The sequence below is a fragment of the Phallusia mammillata genome, chromosome 3 (genome assembly GCF_965637545.1).
Source record: "Phallusia mammillata chromosome 3, kaPhaMamm4.hap1.1, whole genome shotgun sequence".
NCBI classification, from domain to species: domain Eukaryota; kingdom Metazoa; phylum Chordata; class Ascidiacea; order Phlebobranchia; family Ascidiidae; genus Phallusia; species Phallusia mammillata.
This window is the reverse complement of record NC_137254.1, coordinates 4,962,517-4,983,770: the sequence shown is the minus strand read 5'-3', so window position 1 is coordinate 4,983,770 and position 21,254 is coordinate 4,962,517. Positions and strand designations below refer to the sequence as shown.

Genomic DNA, 21,254 nt, shown 5'->3' with positions numbered 1-21,254 from the left:
TAGGTTTCCAACCAGGGCTATTCAAATGGCGGACCGCGGTCCACATCCGGACCTTTGAGGATTGGATGTGGACTTTGAAGGTCTTTTTGTTACAGCTACATAACTCTGCGTGTTAATTACGTGATCATTGCTATGTAGAAGCAGTTTTTAATCTGGGGCCCGCCTTAAGATTTTTCGGGGGTTTCGGACAGCTAGGCTCTCCCCATTAACCGTTGCAAAATGGCTAAACCGAGAAGATAACCCCCAATTTCGTTTGTTTTGAGAAAAAAACACAAATGAACAAGAGATTGAACGTTGAAAGTTGTAATTTACTAAAACAAATTTTATCAGAAATATTTTTACTGGCAATATTTGTGATGGTCTCGATGGTAGCTGTGTTTTTTCACCTTCAGAGCAGCTTTCCGGGGTGAGCGTGATAATGAAAGAGACTCATTCTTACACTACATGCGAAAATGACAATAAAACACGGATTTTCCTAGAAATAATAATAATCTTACTTGAACAATAACGTCGTCTGATAATGATGGCGAAGCCAGATCTTGAAAATGAAATTAAAATCTAGCCACATAAAATCAACCAAATTTTGTTTACATTTTAGCCAAACATGTCGGTAACGTTATATTGGTTGTCAACTAAACAGATTTGTACAAATTTATGTCAACAGTTTTCTTTTTGACAAACATTTAATTAATGTTTCTTTACTGAATGGTTGTGGTAGAAAAGTTATCGACAGATGCTTAAAATATAATTAAAAAGTTGACATATAATATAAACCAAGTTTTGTTTACATTTGAACCAAACTTGTCGGTAACTAAACAGATTTGTCATCGGTCAATCAAATACAAATTTGTAGAGCTAAATATAATACATTTAAAATACAAAGCACCACCCAATTTCATCTGAACAGTTTTCTTTCCTCATTTGAGAAATGTTTTCCTAACGCTAAATTTTCTGGTTTATTATGTTTCTCTACTGCATGGGTATGACAAAAATTAATATAAGACGGGCAATAAGTCTATTTCGATGTATAATTGTTATCCCTTTCACACAAACAAAATTCAATATCTACCGCTCTGGAAAGTGTAGGCCTAGGAGGCCTATGTACTGAAGGCTTCTTTGTTTCTTCTTCCAAGGCTTCTGTCGCCACGATGTTTTTCAGAGTATAAATAATAAAAAAATGCGATGGCTTAGCTCATGTTATACAATTAACATTATTTTCATTTTTGTTCTGCAGTTGTGAAAAGCAAAAAATAATTATCTTTGTTGTTCTGTCTTTTTTAGCTTTTATTAATTCAGTACAAATGGTTAATAATTTGTTATGCAGGCCTAAAAAAAACTTGCTTATTTGTTTGCCTAAACATGATGTGTGAACCACACCCATAGACAAACCTCTAACGTACAGCATACTTTTTACCTCGACTTCGAGTCTTGTCGAATAGTATTTCGCCATTTGGTTGAACATGAATGTAACAAAATAATCTTGATTAGCAAATAAACACAAACAGAAATAAACAATTGCTAACATTATTACCGGATCAGATAGTGCTAGACGGGTTTCTTGTGAGCACTCTAAAGACAAAGGAAGTGATTTTAAGTACGTTCACGTAGTTCAGTAATAAATCAAAAATCAGTTCAAAGTGCTAGTGGAGCGATAGGTTATAAAACGCTCAAATGCAACTGTTTACTGAGTGACTGCAGGTAACGAAACTCACGTCACAATACAAATATTTGTTTAAACCGATTCCCTCACAGCAAGAAACTGTACTTTTCCATTCTTATTTAATCGTTATTGATAAGACTTGTTGATACACTCTCTGCGCTTGTTTATAAAGATTATATAGGGAAAATTACCTTCTTGATTCATAACGCTGTTGTCAAGATTACTATATTGAAAAACAAACACAATATACATTCAAAAGAAGATGTCCAAGGTGCACAAATCCTACACACATCTAAAAACAACACGCGATGTTAAACGAAAGCTGGAAAAGCCTAAACTACAAGTAACACACTCCAGTAAGCGCCATACAAACTGAATGCACAGGGTACATGATGTTGCAGATCGATAAACAGAGCTTGTGTGAAGGTATTAATAATCACTTTCGTTTGCGCGATATATTTACGACATGAACAAGCTGCGACTGTTTAGCTTTTTCCACCGACGACCACAACAGGTTACGACAGACTGCAGGTAAACGCAAGGTTGTTTCTTTACTAAACACTGTTTTTTATGTGACTTTAACTTGTGTCGCCCTAATTCAGCACATGCAAGAAAACAGACTTCAAACGAAAATTTGCCTTGCGCCCAGTTTATACTTGAGCGGGATAACTATATCAGTTCGTGTGCTTCATTAGTCACAAGTATCTACACGCCAAACGACATGATACAAAAAAGCATGAGGGTTTAATGAATAGCTTGTACATGACTTGATTTGGCAATTTAAATCATAATCGATTAACATAAGAAATGAATCGTGATTTGGAAAGATTCGGTTTGTCCGAAGTCGTTAGTTCAAAGCGGACGTTTTCTAGCCAGTTGTTAATTTGCGCCAGTTATTGAACCATATAAGGTAACTGGAATCCGTAATTTTCGACACGAGTAAGTTAGATATCGTCAACTAATATCCTATTTTCGTGACATCATTCCAATTGAACACTTCCAACAATATGCGCCAATTTTGTTTGGAAAAGAACATAGTGTGAACAGTATATTAGGTTAATAGAATTTTAGAAAAACTCGACTGACATCACTGTTGCAAAAAAAGGAATGGAAGATTAAGTGCAGTTAGTATAAGTCCATTCCAGTGATACAGGCCTGCGGCAAAAATGCCACATGCGTCCTTTAAGAGCAATATGTGCTGTAATCTTAATTATAAAACGATTTAGATCTTGATAGTGTACGCTGCAACAGCCAAAGAAAAAGGTGTAATTTTTACGACTTTTATTGACCTGTACGTACTTTTGGGTGAAACTGAAATTAAAAAATATTGTCGATACGCACATGAACATTCAACATTGTAAGGTATTTGTTTTACCAACAAAGTCTGACTGGCCTTTAGTCCAAAGTTTATTTTCACATTTTTCGATGCCTGTTGTTAGTGGATTTGGTTAGCCTAAGTATTTTAATCACAAAACAAAGTTCTACGAAGCAGAAATTTGTAAACTATTTACATGAAAACTATTTACGTAGTAGACGACTACGAAGCTGACATGTGCGGCATACGAGGCAGGCAACGGTGCTTGTGATTCGACTTTCGGCGGATTCTCCACCGAGCCTGTGTAGCTCAGTTGGTAGAGCGTGAGAAAATACTCCTGTCGTGGATTCGAATTCCACCGCAGGCTAGATTTTTCTAGCCTACGGCTTGCCATATGGTGGCGAATGCTTGGTGGCTGGCTGATTCGGTATGGCGGCTTTAATCGGCCTGGCTTACTGTAATCTATTTACATGAATTAATTATTCAATTGTTTTTAATGTTCTTGTTATAGTTACAAGTTATAACAAGTTAAAGTTGTTTTGAGGCTGGTTTCGTTCTGGTTGCAACTGGTTTTCCGCGTTTCGACTCTCATCGTCTTCTATTTGCTCTGTTGCTTCGGCTGGGGGTCCATTAGGGTCGAAGTTCGCAATAGCAAATAGACCTGAAAATGTACTCATATTTTGGTGAAATTTTAAAATGAAGTTGAATAAGTTCGCAGACAATCATAAAATAATAGTTTCTCACCTCGATTTTGTAGTGGTCGATTTAACCTAAATCGATTTTCTTGATGTTGAAATTTGTTTAGATTCTGAAGACAAAAATATTTCAGTGCCATACCTGAATAAAAATCCATATATTTGTGTGATCATTTTGGGTTACATTGTATTGATTCATGTTCACTATATATTTATTCATATTCACTAATTAAAAATTTCATATTCACACTTTCATATCATATTTGAAAAGAAATCATCATAATTTTGTTGCATTGTTTTTCCAAAGATTTGTTTTAGTTACCTTTTTAGGTGGTGGTAGAATGTAACAAGAATTCTAAAAATCAAAATCAAAATAAGCTTTGACAAATTTAGGTCGTTTCGAGGAGTTTGTTTTGTAGACCAGTTAGCATTTAACTAAAGATGTAATAACTGACTAACAACAAGTGCTCCTAGGTCATAACATGGTCTCGTGATAGTGGTTACATCAAGTGTAAAAGTAAATAATAAAGGCAACTTTTATAAAGTAGCGTGCGTGGACATTAAATATACAAAAACAATCGATATTTTTCTAAGACAGAAACGTATTCGTAGAATAAGCAATAAACCCATTAAAATTAGGTTTGAAATTTGGTGATCACTTTGTAACACATAACTTGATTTATTGTGCATCGATGATATTAAACACCAAAGGGTTTACACATATTTTTATGTAATATACGATTTGACAAATTTGACAACAAGTCGAAAATACCGCAAATTACTGTCAGTAACCAACCCGGTTGGGCGGGACGACCGCCCAATGGCATCCATCGGCCGGCACAATGCATTTCATAAGCAATGGTTAGCGGCCATGGATTAAACAATTTTGCTTTTACTTTTTCTAAAACATTTTTGTTTTTTTTCTTACTATTTTTTTCCTTTTTTGCCTTTTTTCAAAATGTTTTTATTTGAGAACCACCAGGTTATTTGTGTATATATTCTCCCTTTGTTCTTTGCGCCGATATAACGTTAACATTTATACAAACAAACGATGTCAACACATGTTAAGCATAGTTAATGGTTAGGTATGCATCATGTAACGTGGACTAGAGAAAAGCAAAGTGTTTTTTGTTGCCCCAAAATTATCCCTAAGAATTGTTTTTTCACCGTAGAACTCATGAATGTCAACAAGATGCTACAGGTAGGGAAAGTATAACCATGTTTGGACTTAAAATATCTTTCAACATTGTTGCGTTTTTTCTAGAAAACGCAAATGTTTTATTTACCTTTATGCTACGTTTAATCTCAGAAACTACTCTCTGAAAGAAACAAACGTGATGTTAGGACATTTTAAAAAAAAGTTATTTAATAATACGAATTTTATCAGAAATATTCATACCGACGATCTGCGTGATGCTCTCAATGGTGGATCACAAGGTGATGGTCTCAATATTTTCGGTCTTTTTGGCCAGAATGCAACGTTTCTTGGTGGTTGTGATGATGGAACAGACTTATCCTTACCCAAAATATAAAAAAGACAACGAAGTAGTTATTATGTTTAAAATATTCTAATAGAAAACAGATCCCGAAAATCAATTAAAAATCTTGCCACATAAAATCCACCATGTTTTGTTTACATTTAAACCAATCATGTCGGCGACGTTATATTGATTGTCAAATAAACAGATTTGTACAAATTTAGGTCAACAGTTTTTTTTCCTTTTTGTTTGACAAATATTTTCCCAATACTACATTTTCCGTTTTTAATTATTGTTTCACCACTAAATAGGTGTGATAGAAAATTAATACAAGTATATGGTCGATGCTATTTATTATCCATTTCACACATGCAAAAATTCTTATCTACCTGTCTAGAAAATGTAGTAGGCCTATGTTCGGAACATTTCTCCGTTTCTTTTTCCAAGACTTCTGTCGCCATGTTGTTTTCCACTGTATATATTTATATATATATATATATATAGACATTAACAAAGAAACATGGCTTGGCATTTGTAGTAAAATAAACATTACTCACATTTTCATTGCCATCTGCAGGTTTAAAAAGCAATAAAAAGAACTACCTGAGGTTTTCTTTTTTTCCAAGCTTTCGTTGATTTAGTACAATAGGTTTAAAGTACATTATGCGGACCTGAAAACGCTTGTTTGTTTGGTTGCCTAAAAGGGTGTCCGACCAAATTCACAGACAAACATTAAACGTATTTTTTTTTATGAACGTAATTCCTGTGTAAATCTAGAAAATTAAGGGCATGTTATCAAGTAATATTTATTACTGCAAAGTGATGAACAATTATTTACGAAACAAATTTAAGTTTTATATGTTTTATATTTTTTATACAAAACATAATTACATCCGTGTATAAATCATACAACACATTAGGTGACAAACCAGCGTATGCTGCTAAACGCTTAATTGAAAAAGATACGCGATGCTATACAACAGATGGCTTTGGTAAACATAATATTTATTGATCGAGTTTTCGTGACGATATTACGACATGTACAAACAACCACTGTTTACCTATATCCACGTCTACGGCATATTTACGAGTGATTGCCAGTAAAGGCAATATTGATGCTTTACTTACATACTTTTTTCTAATTTGGCTTAAATTTTTGGCCTGTCGTATTATCACGATGACAAAAAACAGACCGAGAAAAACATCGTTGCGTATTTCTCTGTAATAACTTTTCCTATCTTATTTTTGCTTTTTTCCTAATTATTTTGAACTTTTGTTTGTGATGAGTTTTGATTTGCAATCTGCTTTACAGTGGAGTATATGCGCTGTTTGTCTGCTAGATTAGTCACAAGAAATAACAACGTTAAAAGCCTGCCAAAAAAGCGTATAGGCTATTGAGGCAACGGAATTAATAACTAACTCGCATATTGCACTTCAGTTCACTACAACTCGTTTGGACCGACAAACACATCCTATTTTGCCAAAGATCAGTTTGAACCGTGCTTTGCAGCGAAAGGAAATTTAACATAAGTTTGTATTAACGCAAATCGAATTCTACGTGTTTGTGAAACCACAAAATTTTCCACTATGTTTAACAGGTGTTCAAACATATAACTCATGTTGAAACTGTATGTTTTGCAATCATAGAGTAAAAGCTACTCATAAATCAGTCATAAAAGCTTTTTGTGATATTTGTGATATAAAAGCTCGTGTATCCCAATTTTATTGGAATTCTTTAATTTGTTAAACCTAAAACTGGAATTCAATTTATTTTTCATTGACATAAACACCAAATTTGTAGACTATTTACATGAATTAATTATTAAATTGTGTTAGTTGTTAGGAGGTTGATTTCGTTCTGGTTGCATCTGGTTTTCCGGGTTTCGACCATCATCGCCATCTATGTGTGCTGGTTCTTCTGCTGGGGGTGCACCAGGGTCAAAGTTGGCAAATGCAAAAAGGCCTGAAAAATACTTGGTATAAAGCGGTTAGATGGAAAATATTTTTAAAAGCGGTAATGCGATTTTTTCATGAATTTTAAATAACACACTTTGATGCACATGAGAGAACACTAAAAAATAACGTCGCCACAGCAATTTTTTCCACCTCGGTTTCGACGTTCTGGGTTAAAGTTGTTTCGCCGTACTTCGCATTTGCACTTTTTACGAACCTAAGTAAGACCAATCTCTGAGTTTTTGATTAAAAACGCTCAAATAATAAAGTTGTAAGTTTTTCGATAATATACAGATAAAAAACATTTATGCTATTTTTGTCTATTCATTATTTTACTCACTATTGCTCTATAACCAAATGTTTTGTTGTTAACTCAGAAATCACTATCTTACCTTTTCGGATGATATTGGTATTGCACTCTAAGAATCAAAAACAAACCTGACTTTTTGCTTGTCAGAGTATATGAGTATCTACTTAAGATTTAAAGTAATTCTCATAATAAATGCTACAACAGCTCACAAACGCATTGAGTATGATCCAATTTCCTTTAGACGTGTAGTAAATTAGTTTTGCACAAAATTACAAAAATCGTAGATGGGAACAAGGTTATGTTCCAAATAAAGGATGTGATTTATCCAGAACGGTCAGTTTCCGATGGTCGACGATGTTTCTTGAATACCAAGCACCAAGCAAACCGCAGTGATAAGTGAATATGTTATATTCGGAAACAAAAATTAAACACAATACGATTACAAACACTTCATTTACAACTTTAATTGAATAAAGCAAAGACTAGTTGTTATGATGCTGGTTTCGTTCTGGTTGCTGGTTGTCCGGGTTTCGACCCTCATCGCCATCCATTTGTGCTGGTTCTTGGGCTGGGGGTCCATTAGGATCAAAATTGTCAAATGCAAATAGACCTAAAATTTTTACAGTTTATGTGTAACAAAAGTATTCATGCGTATCAATTGTCGTGAACTCAATTTTGTACCTTGGTTTTCAGGCGGGTGGTGTAGTTGTTGGTTTTCTGCGTATTTAATCATCTTTGAAACCTAAAGTTGAACAAAACGTGCAAAAGCTAAAAACGTTGTCTTTTTGAATTTGTTTTGTCATATCTCATGCTAAATGTTTTCATTACCTGTTTGTGCTTGGAATTTGCTGTTGGCCTTCTTGATCCCTAAATATTTGAAAAACATGTCAAGCTGTTAAACAATCAATGTCCAAAGTAAATTTTACCGCGGGCAAGAATATAACTATTTATGTTTTGCTTTTTTACGTATTGTTCAACATTAAACCATGTGAAATTTCCTACAAAAAACAAAGTTTTTTTCTAGAGTTATTTTCATCTATGGTAACTCGTTTATCTCCAGCTTAAACGTTTTAATGGAAGTGTTATAAAGCGGTAATTGAGACAATATCTGTGTGACATCAACGATTGCTAAATTTTTGTTTTTTAAACTCTTAGTTTTGAAATTAAGAGGCAGCGCAAAACCGATCAATAATATTTTGTGTTATGGTTGGATATTGCCGAAAATCGTTATTTAACGTGTTATGGCAATGGTTCGAAAAAAATTGTCATTCAAGGTGTTATAGGTAATGGTTCGAAAAATTTCAAAACGGCTTTGTTACCAACTGTATCATAATTGTTTAAACAATTGTCATTTTGCTTCGTGTGCTGACACACTGCGTCACTACCTCCTTCATTGCGTAATGTTTGGACGTTAAGATGTTCTTGGCAGACAAAATAGTGTTACAGATCTGAAATTTCTCGTTTATAGAAAACGTGGTTTTCGTTGTTAGTATCTACCCCTAAAGTCAAGTCACGGAACCAAAGCCCAAAAAATTAATATTAAAATTGTCTCTTACTCCTCTTACCATTCCCGCGCTTATCCTACAAGATTTCTGCAAAAAGAAAAAAAGTAACATGATTTTTCACATTTTTTATTCACGTGATTGTAAATTGTCTTTACGTATTAAGTCAGTCTATTTTTCGAAAATTTGTCGAATCGTTTTTGTGGTATAGTTGGTTGTCTATTAATATATCTAAATCACTACGGGTTCAAAAAAAAACATGTCCGTAATGACTCTTTATGTAGGTATAAGTGACTGTCTAACAAGTTTATAATAGCGTATATTTAACTACTTTTGAAGTTCATAACTTAAAATTTACTAGTTACAGGTCTTCTGAGCATTTACTTTGTTTGGATAAGATTTCTTAGTTTATTTTGTTTAAAATGATTACTGTTTAAAAACATCATCAACTAATAACTTACTTGAAATGTCGGTTTGGTACCCAGTGAAAAAAATTGTCATAATAATAAATTTTTTCTGAACAAGGAAAAGTTAACGTTTGGTTTATAACTGACCTCTGGGATTTGTGTTTTCATTTCATCACCGCTTCCTTGTGTGTCAAGCCTATTTTTTAACATTGTCAAGTATTTGAGAGATTCGTGTTTTAAAGATCTGGAATGAGCGTCCTCTGTAGCTAAATATGCATAAATATAAAATTGGAATTCAATTTGTGCTTAGAAATTTTACGACATTTTTGTTACTTTGTAAAGTTTTATGTTTAATATTTATACATTTAAGTTCAAATATTATAAGCTGACATTAAATACAAATGGCGATGATTTAATTAAAAATTAGGTTAGTTTATTTTGAGTAAAAAATCTGTTTTGTATTATTATTATTAGGTTCTGCAGAAAGCATAAAAAATGGAACAATTTTCAAAGAACCAAATGTGGCCCTTGCAATTCTTGGCATGTAAGATATGATTAAGAAAAAACACGCTGAGAAAACTTACAAGTTTGGGGTATATTCTTAACACTCTTTGAAGATATTGCCTTCTCTTCAAACAACCTGTTGCAATAAGAGAGAAAGCAAATGTTGAATGAGTGTTAATCCTAAACTACAAAAGCATTCCAACCAAATGAAATCGGACTGACGAGCGTTTTCATGCAGAAAGGCGATAGCTAAATATGTATTTAGCCACGACAGAAGTGGATAGACAAAGGCGATATCCAAATATATATCTAGCCATGACAGAAGTGGCTAGACAAAGGCGATAGCTAAATATATATCTAGCCACGACCTATTAGTGGCTAGACAAACTGTTCAGCTACATAAGCTCTGAAGTAAACCCATGATAAGTCTAATAACAATCACCGTTGCCTGCCTCGTATGCTGCGCATGTCAGCTTCGTAACAGACCGTTAGTCGACAAACCACACAAATGTTTTAATTAATTGGATCAGCCCTTAAATCAATCAGCGGTCACAGCGCACTAATGTGTAATTCGATAAAGGCGTAATGAGGAATTAAACAGTTCTTCCAAGCTTCACTAATAAACAAAAAAATATATGAACATCCATGCGAATATATGAAATATATGAACATACTTATACGGCTAAAATATATGAACATACTTATATGTCTTACGTTTTAGTACACGTAGTTCCAGTTTTAGGGTCCATAACATATTGTTTGATTGTTTCAGGCTTGTCTTGCCAATCCGCTTGTTGTTTGGAGGTACTTTGGCTCATTTTTATGCTTGTATACACACACACACGCACAATATTTTAGGTTTTAGAAAAAAATATCGAATATTTTCATTTCCCTTAACCTAAAACTCATTTCAATTTCATTGAAACCTCAATTATCATTAAGTAATATAAATTCGGCCCTAACGATACACAAATCGTTTAACAACATACACTTCTTTCAAAGGCTAATAAACCTGCATAAACTGATCAGATTCAATAAGCGTATGAGCTTTCGTCCCAGTAAACCAGTTACACAGTGTAACTAGTGTTGCACGAATCGAAACATTTGTGGAGATTATTTATTCAGATGCATGTTTGGCCAAGCGTTACAAGAGTATTGGGGGTTTCCAAGCTTTGATTATAATAAAAATGCAACGATAATTATGAGACAATGAGACTAGCAATTGCTGAAGCATTTAAAATAAACCATTTATCGTTGGTATATTTGTCAATAAATTTATTAGAGCAAAGATTTAACATCGAGGCAAACTAAAACACAGCAATGCATGGATGCAATGATAAATAAACTGCCGACCCTGCATTCACTTCAGTGTTGACCAATTAAGTATTCTTAGTGCCGCTTGTGACAATATATTGTTACCTGGCTATACTGGCCTGTTCGATCAAGCTCTTGTCATCAGCACTACTGATAAGACACTATTTGTCGAAACTGTGTCCACTATCCACATCTGAGACAATATTTATTAAGTGGTCAAACACAACCAGTATAGCCAGTCAGGTTTTATTTTAAATTGGTGGATTTAAGCACAATGGCTAAGTGCTTTATATGGTTGCTTTCGTGTAAACGCTTTCATTTTGTGTGTTACCTTTACGCAAAAAGCAATGTTAACCAACAGTAAGTTCTTACATTGTCCAAACGTTTTAGCAATATTGGCTGCCCATACTATTTCAATACTAGACTAATGCATTAATGTAATCCATGCCGAAATACTAAAATTCATAACGATGTTCGCGACAAATACTGCCGTCTTTCAAACATGAGGTTAACAAAAAGCTAAGTATGTCGTATCGTCCGTTGATCGACCAAGTTCGGCTTCAAGTCCAAAGTAAACAAATTTGCAGTCGGACGGCGAAATCGTTTTAAGAGATTTTTACGAGTGTTTGCGCTTTTTCCTTTTCAGACCGAATTTTAATAGCTTTTGTCAGTGGCGGTTTGTTGACTCCTGTCCTTTTCAACTTACATGTGAAAGTTAAACCCAATTGAGGTCTTGGTGATTGTGAAACGCAAGCTTTAATGTACTGAACAAAACAGACCAAAGACAACACATCGAAGTAAAACAATATATTTATATTTGTAAAAATAATACACGGTTTTTGCAATAATTATCGTTAAATTGTAGTGGAAGCCACAAAAAAACACAAATTTTAATTTTTAAACTTACCAATTAAGTACCTTTCCAAGTTTACACGATTCACATAAAACCTTTCCAACAAAAAAATAATTCGCCTTTTAGGCAAGCTTTTGCATAAGTAACCGTACACTGCAAGTTATGACACAAACGCCTGTCAATGCTGCGGGCGCAAAAACTAAAGACAAGCACAGCGCAGAACGACACTTCAGAACTTGGGCTACATCACGTCACGCTTAACCGACTTTAAACGCTTTTCAGTACAGGCGTGTGTGTGACGTAGTATGATCATGAAAAGAAATATTTTGGTGCGGTTTCCGGTATTTTCTATAGAGTGACGTACCCTAAACAATTCTTTTGTGACGCAACAGCTTAGAAGTAATGACAATTTTTGACAACATTGTTTCGTGCAACATATTTCAAGTGCCCGTATTCGTATTTCTGTAATGACCAGGAGACAAAACGAAGGTATTTAAGCTGTAATGCAAGGTTTAATTTATTACCACGCAAATAGTGGATTAAATCAGAACTTTTTATCTTGTCACACAACTGAGCATTCGGAAATCGTTAAAGTATTACAAGCGTATATTTAAATACATTAATGTAATTACGAGAAATTCATTTATGTAAAATTTATTTAGCTCTCACCGTATTGTAAGTTACATATTTATGCTGCCTATGGACACGATTACACCACTATCGAAGAGAGCAAAATATAAAAGGCAATCTATCCGGATCACTGTAGGACAGGGTACTGCAAGGGAGCGTTTTGATTCCCCGATGGTAACAATTTTTGGATGTGGAGGGTGATTTAACTTTAAAAGGGGCACGATTTCAACATTGATTGTATAAACATATACCAAATGTGTTAGATGCTAACTTTAATTTACAACATATTTTATTCGCCTTGCAAACAAACTCCAGGGACAAGAAGTGCATCAGTTTACATGCTGCCATTTGTATGCATTGCGTTTGCTGGCGATTGTTTGTATTTAGTGATCTCGAGAGCAAGGTTGGGCATTATATTGCCACAGAGGTCACTTTTAAGGCTATGTATGGTAACAGGCCATACCTTTAATATATAACGGTAAGGGGCTTTCCCTCATACTTGTTTCGCTTTCACACTTTCTATTGGCGACTAGCTCTTTCCAAACTGCGAAGTATTTGCATAGTTCAATTTGGTAAATCAAGTGCAATCTAAAGTTGAATGTATAGGATTCTCCTATCTAAAGTTGAATGTATAGGATTCTCGGGGATTTTGAGCCAGTGTCCCAGAAAGGAGGCGATTTCGCTAAAAAGGTTGGAGATCCCTGCTCTGGGATATAATGCATAATACAAGGCAATGTCAGTAAGAGAGGTTCTTACAAATCCCTGATTATAGCAATTCGAACAATTTTTGAAAATAATTGCGTTGGAATCTAACCGATAGTGACTACAAACAACGGGTACTGTACGTTTATTGAGCACAATAACAAAACAGAAACGTACCGCTGACATGTGGCACAGCTGTAGATGCAGAAGGAAACATTCCAATACGTTATATGTGAGTGCGCTCACCTGAAGAGAGCAAAACAAGGCAATTGGTTCTATTTTTGCGGGTTTAAATGCAACATAATGAGAGATGTTGCTACAAACTCTTTAAAACACTTTTGCCTCAAGCAGTTTAAACAAGCCTGGTGTGACCAAACCAATTTACTAATAACTTTGTATATTTGCGTTCCTGTTTGACTCAAAATTACAGTTGAAAACGAATGTACGATTGTACAAATATGATGCGAAAGTACAGATGACCAGACACACTTAAAAATGTTCTACAGCAAATAAACAACGTTTGATGACAAATTTGAAAACAAAAATAGCATTTATTTGTGTAAAAATAAATATTATCTCTGGTTTTTTGATAGCAAGTCACGCGATACAGTACACAATGCTGCATTTGTTCTTCAGACTGCATTAAAAGAAGAAATGCTGGATATTGTTTGAAAAAGTTCAAAAAACACAATAAAGAAATATTGCAAACCGTTTCATTAGTATTCTTTAAAAAAATTTAATTGTATGATCCGGTCTTGCTAACACAATAACTTATAGTAATATGGTTGTTAGAAATGAACAAAACTTAAAAATGTTAGATTTTTTAATTTTTAACCTAAGTATACGTTTTGTTTAAATGCAATATGGCAAGCATTAGTTGTTTGAGTGTCTTTTAGTTGTGGTTGTAACTGGTTGAACTGGTTTCGACCTTCATCTATACGTGTTGGTTGTTCTGCTCATATTATTGTCGAAATTGGAGAACGCATTTCGGGCTATAAATAGTTTAACATAACAATGATGTTCACTCAAATACATAGACAATATTTATGTGAATTCTTCCTACCATTGTATTGACTGTCGAATTTATTATGATATTCTTGATGTCTCATTTCAAAGAAACCCTATAAAAGGTAACGCAAACTGAAAACGACAATATCAAAGCTATGAGGCAAACAATTACTCCCACAATCAATCAAAGTTTACCATGTTTGACGAACTGTTTCCTACATTCGAAGTATACTAAACAAAAACAAATACGTGTTAAACGCTGCTTGGTTGAAACCATTTTTTCCTAACTTGTTTTTAGTTTGGTTAAGACAAACACAACCAGTGATTTAATACTGAAAACACATTTATGTTTCTGCTAAACTTTTGCTCGACTAGAGTGTCACTATTTTTCTTATTGTCTTTTTTCTATTCTTTCTTGTAGTTTATCGTTCTGTGTCGAGTGATTAATAGATATATTGTTCACAAGTGAATTAAAACGCTTTTTAAAACTTACGTTGGGTGGCGGTTTATTACACTCTTGATTTCTTGGCAAACATAATAAAGCACATGCACCCATATTATTCTCCAATGTAATGCTGCCAAGCAAAATATAAAACAGAACCTGTTAACTATATCTGATATTAAGAGAAACACACAAGCAAACGCAAGACAGACTCAGTTTACATTACATAGAATACTCGGTAGGGCTATTAATCAAAACAACAACAACACCTGTACCTTGGGCAATGTTACGTCACAAAAAAGCGGAAACGCAATTGTGCGTCATACAATATGATTGTTTTGTATCATCAGCATACCAATACGGTTCATGTCATCTGGGTTGCAACAGCGTAGGTTTGTAAAATGTACATTCTCGCTAAATTAAAAGAAAAGGTTTTGCCAAAAACGCACCTTGAAAATATTAATCCGCTGAACATATAAAATTCCGACAATATCCGGTTTAAAATAAGCATAAACCTAATCAGCGTTAAGTCTGAGTCTAAACAGACAAAATCGTGTTATATGAGCTATTGCTGCTAGGCATGGTATCAAGTTTATATAGTTTTTCTGCTCTATAAACTCGACTCGCATTCAATGTTATTTACCCTGATGAAGACGACCTATATAAGACGTCAAAACGTCGAAATAAATATACATTTGCCAGAAGAGGTCCATAAACATAAAATCGTGTTGTTTATAGAATTAAAACATCCACCATTAAAATTCATTTATATTAATTCGTAAATGGAGAGATTTATGGACGACAGTGTAAATGTGTAAAAAAGTGAATGCGGTCACGTAACGCAAATAATGCAACATACAAAATAGTTTATTTCTATGTTTATCTTGAAGAAAAATAAATGTCAATAGAAACGAGTTCCATAATGATAATCTAAAAACTAAATGTCGCAAGCAAAATTTTTGTTGCACCAAATTCACCTGTTATCCAATTAATAAATAGTTCTTATGGTCATGTATAATGGTTCAGACATTTGTGTGATTTTTCGGAGTCATGTGGCTGAGTAAGATTACGGTGATCCGTGTAAATCAAAAGCAATAATAACTTGATACAACACCAAAACGGGCACACAGTCGTGAACAATGTGACATAAACTTACGTAACTGTGGGACCAAGCTTGGAAGTTTTAATGGTTCTTTGGTCTTTTAGGTAAAGCAAAGACATAAAAAAGTTAAAAGAAGAAAAAAGCTTATTATTTGCTTGAAGTTTCGCTACTTAATGTTTATTCACCTAAAGCAAATATGTGCAAATAAATTTGTAGTGGAATTTTCGATTGAAGTTAATGGTGTCTAATGTTATTTTCGAACAATGCGCAATATTGCCAAAATAACAAATAAAAAAGGAATTTGATTCCATTTGCTCTACAATTTGTATTAAAGCTTTTGCAAGTGGCTTATGATACAAATAATTCCGCTAGTCTCGCTAACCAATGTGAATATATGTCAAAATATTTGTGACGTACCTTTCTACGCGATGTATTGGTTTTCGCAGAAATACGATCCCACCACTGAGTGAAGGCTTTTGTCCCTAGCATCGCACTTCGTACAGCTGTTGTAGTGTGTCTGAGTACATTTGTAAGCCGGGGTACTGTTTAAAATCAGAATTAACAACTACATCAAGGCTGTTTACACATCATATGCAATCTCTTATTCATCGGCTGGATTGAAACGATTGCCAGCAACAATAAAGTTATCACTAAATATGCAGAATTACCCAAACTTAGTAAGTATTCTTTAAAATATGTCAGACAGTTTTTACAAAACCTTAAATTGATTGTTTCATAGGCTCTGACTAGTCCGTATCGTCCTGCTTATAACTTCATGGTGGTAAGTACAATTTCAAATATTATGTGAAATTGTTACCAGTTTATGAGCCTTAAATGCCAGAAAGGGAAAAAATAAACATACTTCTATTATTGGCGTTCATGTAAAACAGCAAACGGTGCTCATAGTGCGGTAGGCTTACAAAGGTTCGAAACAAACCGGCCTCTGAAGCATGACATAGGCTGAAACAAGCTGCCTTGACGTGGGATTCAAACCAACTATACGAGCTATTGGGTCTCGCTATACAGGCCCAGTGGTGAGCCCGTCGAAAGTCGAAATGTAACCACAGTTGCCTGTCTCGTATGCTGCACATTTTAGCTTTGTAGTAGGGAATTTTTCGAAAAGTTTGTTCGAAAATTGGTTTTGCAGACATTTGACTGTTAGCTTATATTATTTACGCTTAAGGCCTTGTGGATTGTAAACACGCCAAGTATTTGACAGGTATTGCACTAAATTATTCCTTTTTTTCACCAGATCCCGTCTCACCCACAACAAATGTTCCTGCCTCAGTCGGTAAGAACGTATGCAAGTAATGGGGTATTTTTTGAAAAATGCGGGTATATAAGTAACTACACCGGAAGCACCTTTTATTTCGTCTATGAACCTAACAATAACAACAAATCCAAATTGAATTGCAAAGCGTACATACTTATAAAATACATTCTGGAAAATCAAGTCAATTGAGTCCAATGGATTGATACTTAAAAATTAAATTCGTTTAAACCTTGTGTAAAATGAAAATAAATTATGTTAGTGGGCAAATAGCAGTCCAGAATTTAATAACAGAATTAAATTAACATTTTTTAATGCGTTTCAGGTTCAGTTTACATCACAACAATTTTTTCTGCCTCAGCCGGTAAGAACATGGAAACAATTAATGCAAAAACTGCTTCCATTTTTAACGGTTTTACAAAAATGTTGAGTGTATTTTATTAACAGGTAATAACAGACTGAATTACGATGTTGCTTGTTAACGTTATAAATAAGTTTCGATCGAAACAAATGCTGTCTTTCTCAAAAACTTGGTAATTTATTTATTTTTGTTACCATACAAGACAGTTCATTTTTAAAGTCTCAAATAGATAAGTGACGATGAAACACTTTGCACTACCAACTACACCAGCATAGGATATGCGCATATTTACCATTTTGTGCAATACATTTTTCACATTTGGTTTCTCATATTTGTAACACTTAGAGTGAAGAATATATAAGGCTTCCCGACCGACAAAATTGGTCATTGATAACAAAAAGCCCCATAATAAATAAACACTAAATTGGCGAGCGACTTTACCCAAACTATTTTCTGTCATTCCTTTAATATTTTGACAAACTTTTGGATTTAAAACATGTCTAAGGGAACATAAATTCATAACTGGGATCAGCCCTGAAGCGTCGATGCAGACCAGCGATCACGGCACACTCATATACAAATCACAATTATGGGCTGATCCCAGTTATGAATTTATGTTCATCTTAACTGATACTGGTCAATCTGGCGATCCCCTACTACGAAGCTGACATGTGCAGCATACGAGACAGGCAACGGTTCTTGTGATTCGACTTTCGGCGGCTTCTCCACTGAGCCTGTGTAGCTCAGTTGGTAGAGCGCGAGTCCCGGAAAGACTCCTGTCGTGGGTTCGAATCCCACCGCAGGCTAGATTTTTCTAGCCTCCGCCTTGCCACATGGTGGTGAATGCTTGATGACCGGCTGATTCGGTATGACGCCTTTAATGGGCCTGGCGTACTGTGATGTCTAAGAGATTGTCATTTTTGCAACGATGGCAACTTTGATTAGGAAAGGCATTCTAAAAGAGCTATCCGTACAAGTTCTTCTCCTTTATGATTTTTAGCCGCAGTACAATCCTTTCCTTCAAGGCGGTCAGATTATGATAGTAAGTACATTGTCAAGAAGAAAATATGTTAAATCTAATTAACGATAAACGTATTACTCCAAAGAATGTGAAAAGCAAATGAGCAATTTAGTTTTAAAGTTTCTCAATCTTTATTTAAAGTTCGTCTTTGCCGCTTTCTATAGCAAATAAACACTATTTTAAATATTTTTTAACATGCAAAATTTTTTGCTGCCTTGGTTCTTGAAGAAACGAGTAAAATAAATTATTACAGTTTAAATTTATTTGAAACATTCAGCGGGTTGGCTCAATTCCTTAATTAAACGCTTTGCCTGTAAATAATTTGTAGGTCTCAAAATTATTCACACGTCGATTTTCAGGCACCGCCTGTTTCACCACAATATTTTCTGCCCCAAACGGTAAGAAGGTTATTAAAAAAAAGTATAATCATTTTCTGATGGAGCATGGTGATAAAACGTTTTATAGTAGGAGATAACTCGAATTCATTCATTTTTTTACAATTTTTTTTAAACCGCTGAATCTTTTTGCCATTTTATTTTATTGCCCTAATAGTATAAACTCGTTTTTATTTAAGATTACTATCTAAACACACAAAGCTATATCTTAGTATTGAACTGTGTATAAACATTGGAAAATCGCGTGTGCTTCTAGTTTAATTTTTATAGTTTAATTTTTGTTTATCAAAAAGGAACTAAAGTAAAAACAATGTAACACAAAGTTTTGTTATTTAGGTTTCAAGTAATGTCGAATACGAAAAATATGAATCCAGCACAAGTTCACCAGCTCAATATCAAGGTAGGAAAAACGTACGTTTAAAGAACCAGGGAATTAGATTGATTTTAATGCAGATTGCATAATGTTGAAACATATAATAATGGAGAGTTACTTCGTCACATTGTTTAATGCATTATAATAATTGACAGAAAAGTCTAAAGTATACATTCAATTTAAATTATACTCTTTACATGTTGTTTGAAATGATGTTATTTGTAAATAATGATTTAATTCAATTTGTTTATTACTGTAAAGGCATAAAACAAATATATGATAAAGATAGAGTGTGTTTACTGACGTCAGCTGATTGTTTATTGATGTTTCTCTATTTTGAACTTCACACAACGGCATTTTTTGTTTTTTTTGGGGGGAAAGAGAAAACGGTTCCAAAAATTACGTATGATGAAGATACTGGTGATGAATCTGATGACGAGAAGAAGGTGATCGAATATCATCGGTCGGACGTGAGTGAATAGATAATATGCTTATGTATAGAGTTTGTCATTTTTTGTGAATAATCGGACCACAAATTGTTTGTTTGTTTAAATGTAAGTACAGGGTGACCCGAACACGAAAAAGGTTGTATAATTGTGGTGGTTTTAAACACAAATTGTAGATTAAAATTTTAAACTAACGTTTATTCTATGTTATTGGATTGTTTGTTTGTTTTACAACTGTTTAGCTTTCGCTTCGTTTGTGAAACAGTTTGGGGGTTGTATTATTGTCTACCGTACTACGACTCATATCTCAATGTAATGATTGACAAACCGGCGAAGTTTCAAATAGTTGTATCAATGGTATGCTGTTTAATTAAAAATCAAGTTCATTAAAAATTACGTAATTTACTAGATACAATTGATTATTAAACTATCAGTTGCGTTTTGCTAAACCTGCAACAAACACAAACAAAGACGCATTTTAGTTGTATTTAAGGTATATTTTGTTTTTTTATTTTTACAGAGTCAGAGTAATGTCCAAAAAATTCCATCTGAGAAGGTGAAATGTTATAAAATTAAAGTTATACAGTAAACATGAAACATTTTATGGGTAGGTGTTTTAACTAATGGCTGTGTTTCGCAAATAACATACGTATTTAAGAAGAATATGATGGTTAACATACTTTGAGAAACAAACAATGACATTTGTTATTTACATGACATATCATTTAGGTTTCAGAAAAAGTGAAAATGGGTCGACATAATTTAAACCGACCACCTCAAAACCTGGGTAAGAAATTTCGAGTTTATAAATTTAACAAAACTGTTAATGTTGCCAAGCATTTGATCTTCTTTCAGCCAGAATTGCATTCGACAATTTTGACCCCAACGGTGAACCAGCAGAAGAACCAACACAAATAAATAGGAACAGGGATAGATTTCGTCACAATCAGTTGCAACGTAGCAGAAATGGGCGTTCTGCAAACTATCGTTAATTTCATGACATAGAATGTAAACCTAAATCAAACTGTTTTACGTATCATGTTCGTAGCTTTCAAATGCTAAAATTATTATTTTTTCATGTTTTGACATACGGTTTGTTGATGATGCAGGATAAAACTTATCAACTTTCCAATTAGAGTCCAATCAGATTTTCTACCATTGTTGTAACAGTTTTGTTGTACAAAAGTCACTAGTGCAGCAAGGTTAAATCGATAAAGCGATAGTTAGTTTTTAAGATACTCATATTTAACATTTGAAAATATTACATGTTTTTGCTTGTTTTACGAAACCATTTAAAATTATTATTAGATTATGTTTGGATTATATCTCATTAAATAGGATTCGCATTTTTGTGACTTTTTAGCCGAACAAAATTGTTGCCTTTCTACTGATGTATAAGCATAAAGTATTTATTACGTCAAATTACATACGTTTATTGTCATCCACCAAATGCCAAAATATCATTTGAGGTCGGTCAACTGGCAAATAGAAAACCTCTTTGTTACAGCCACAG

At 33.9% G+C, this 21,254-nt stretch overlaps 1 protein-coding gene and 1 non-coding gene across 2 annotated transcripts; one reads left to right on the top strand and one right to left on the bottom strand.

The window, feature by feature from the left end:
• Positions 1-7,804: 7,804 nt before the first annotated feature.
• On the bottom strand, positions 7,805-10,716 carry LOC145220174 (uncharacterized). The gene is made up of 7 exons (XM_080087453.1): positions 10,539-10,716; positions 9,905-9,960; positions 9,468-9,586; positions 8,977-9,003; positions 8,240-8,278; positions 8,093-8,153; positions 7,805-8,021 (listed from the first exon to the last, which is right to left on the bottom strand). Exons 1-7 carry the CDS (start codon positions 10,640-10,642, stop codon positions 7,894-7,896), a joined length of 534 nt encoding a protein of 177 aa, XP_079943579.1. The 5' UTR covers positions 10,643-10,716; the 3' UTR covers positions 7,805-7,893.
• A 7,522-nt stretch (positions 10,717-18,238) lies between these two features.
• Positions 18,239-18,312, top strand: Trnas-gga (transfer RNA serine (anticodon GGA)). Its single transcript has one exon. It is a non-coding gene; the product is annotated as a tRNA-Ser (tRNA).
• Positions 18,313-21,254: the final 2,942 nt, after the last annotated feature.

Bases quoted from the DNA above. Each gene is read 5' to 3' on its own strand.
- LOC145220174 (XM_080087453.1), bottom strand. From the start codon at position 10,642: ATGAGCCAAAGTACCTCCAAACAACAAGCGGATTGGCAAGACAAGCCT. The intron at 9,587-9,904 runs GTAAGTTTTCTC...ATGCATATTTAG, and splicing joins TAAGAATATACCCCAAACTT to CTACAGAGGACGCTCATTCC. The intron at 8,154-8,239 runs GTAATGAAAACA...GTTCAACTTTAG, and splicing joins CAAATTCCAAGCACAAACAG to GTTTCAAAGATGATTAAATA.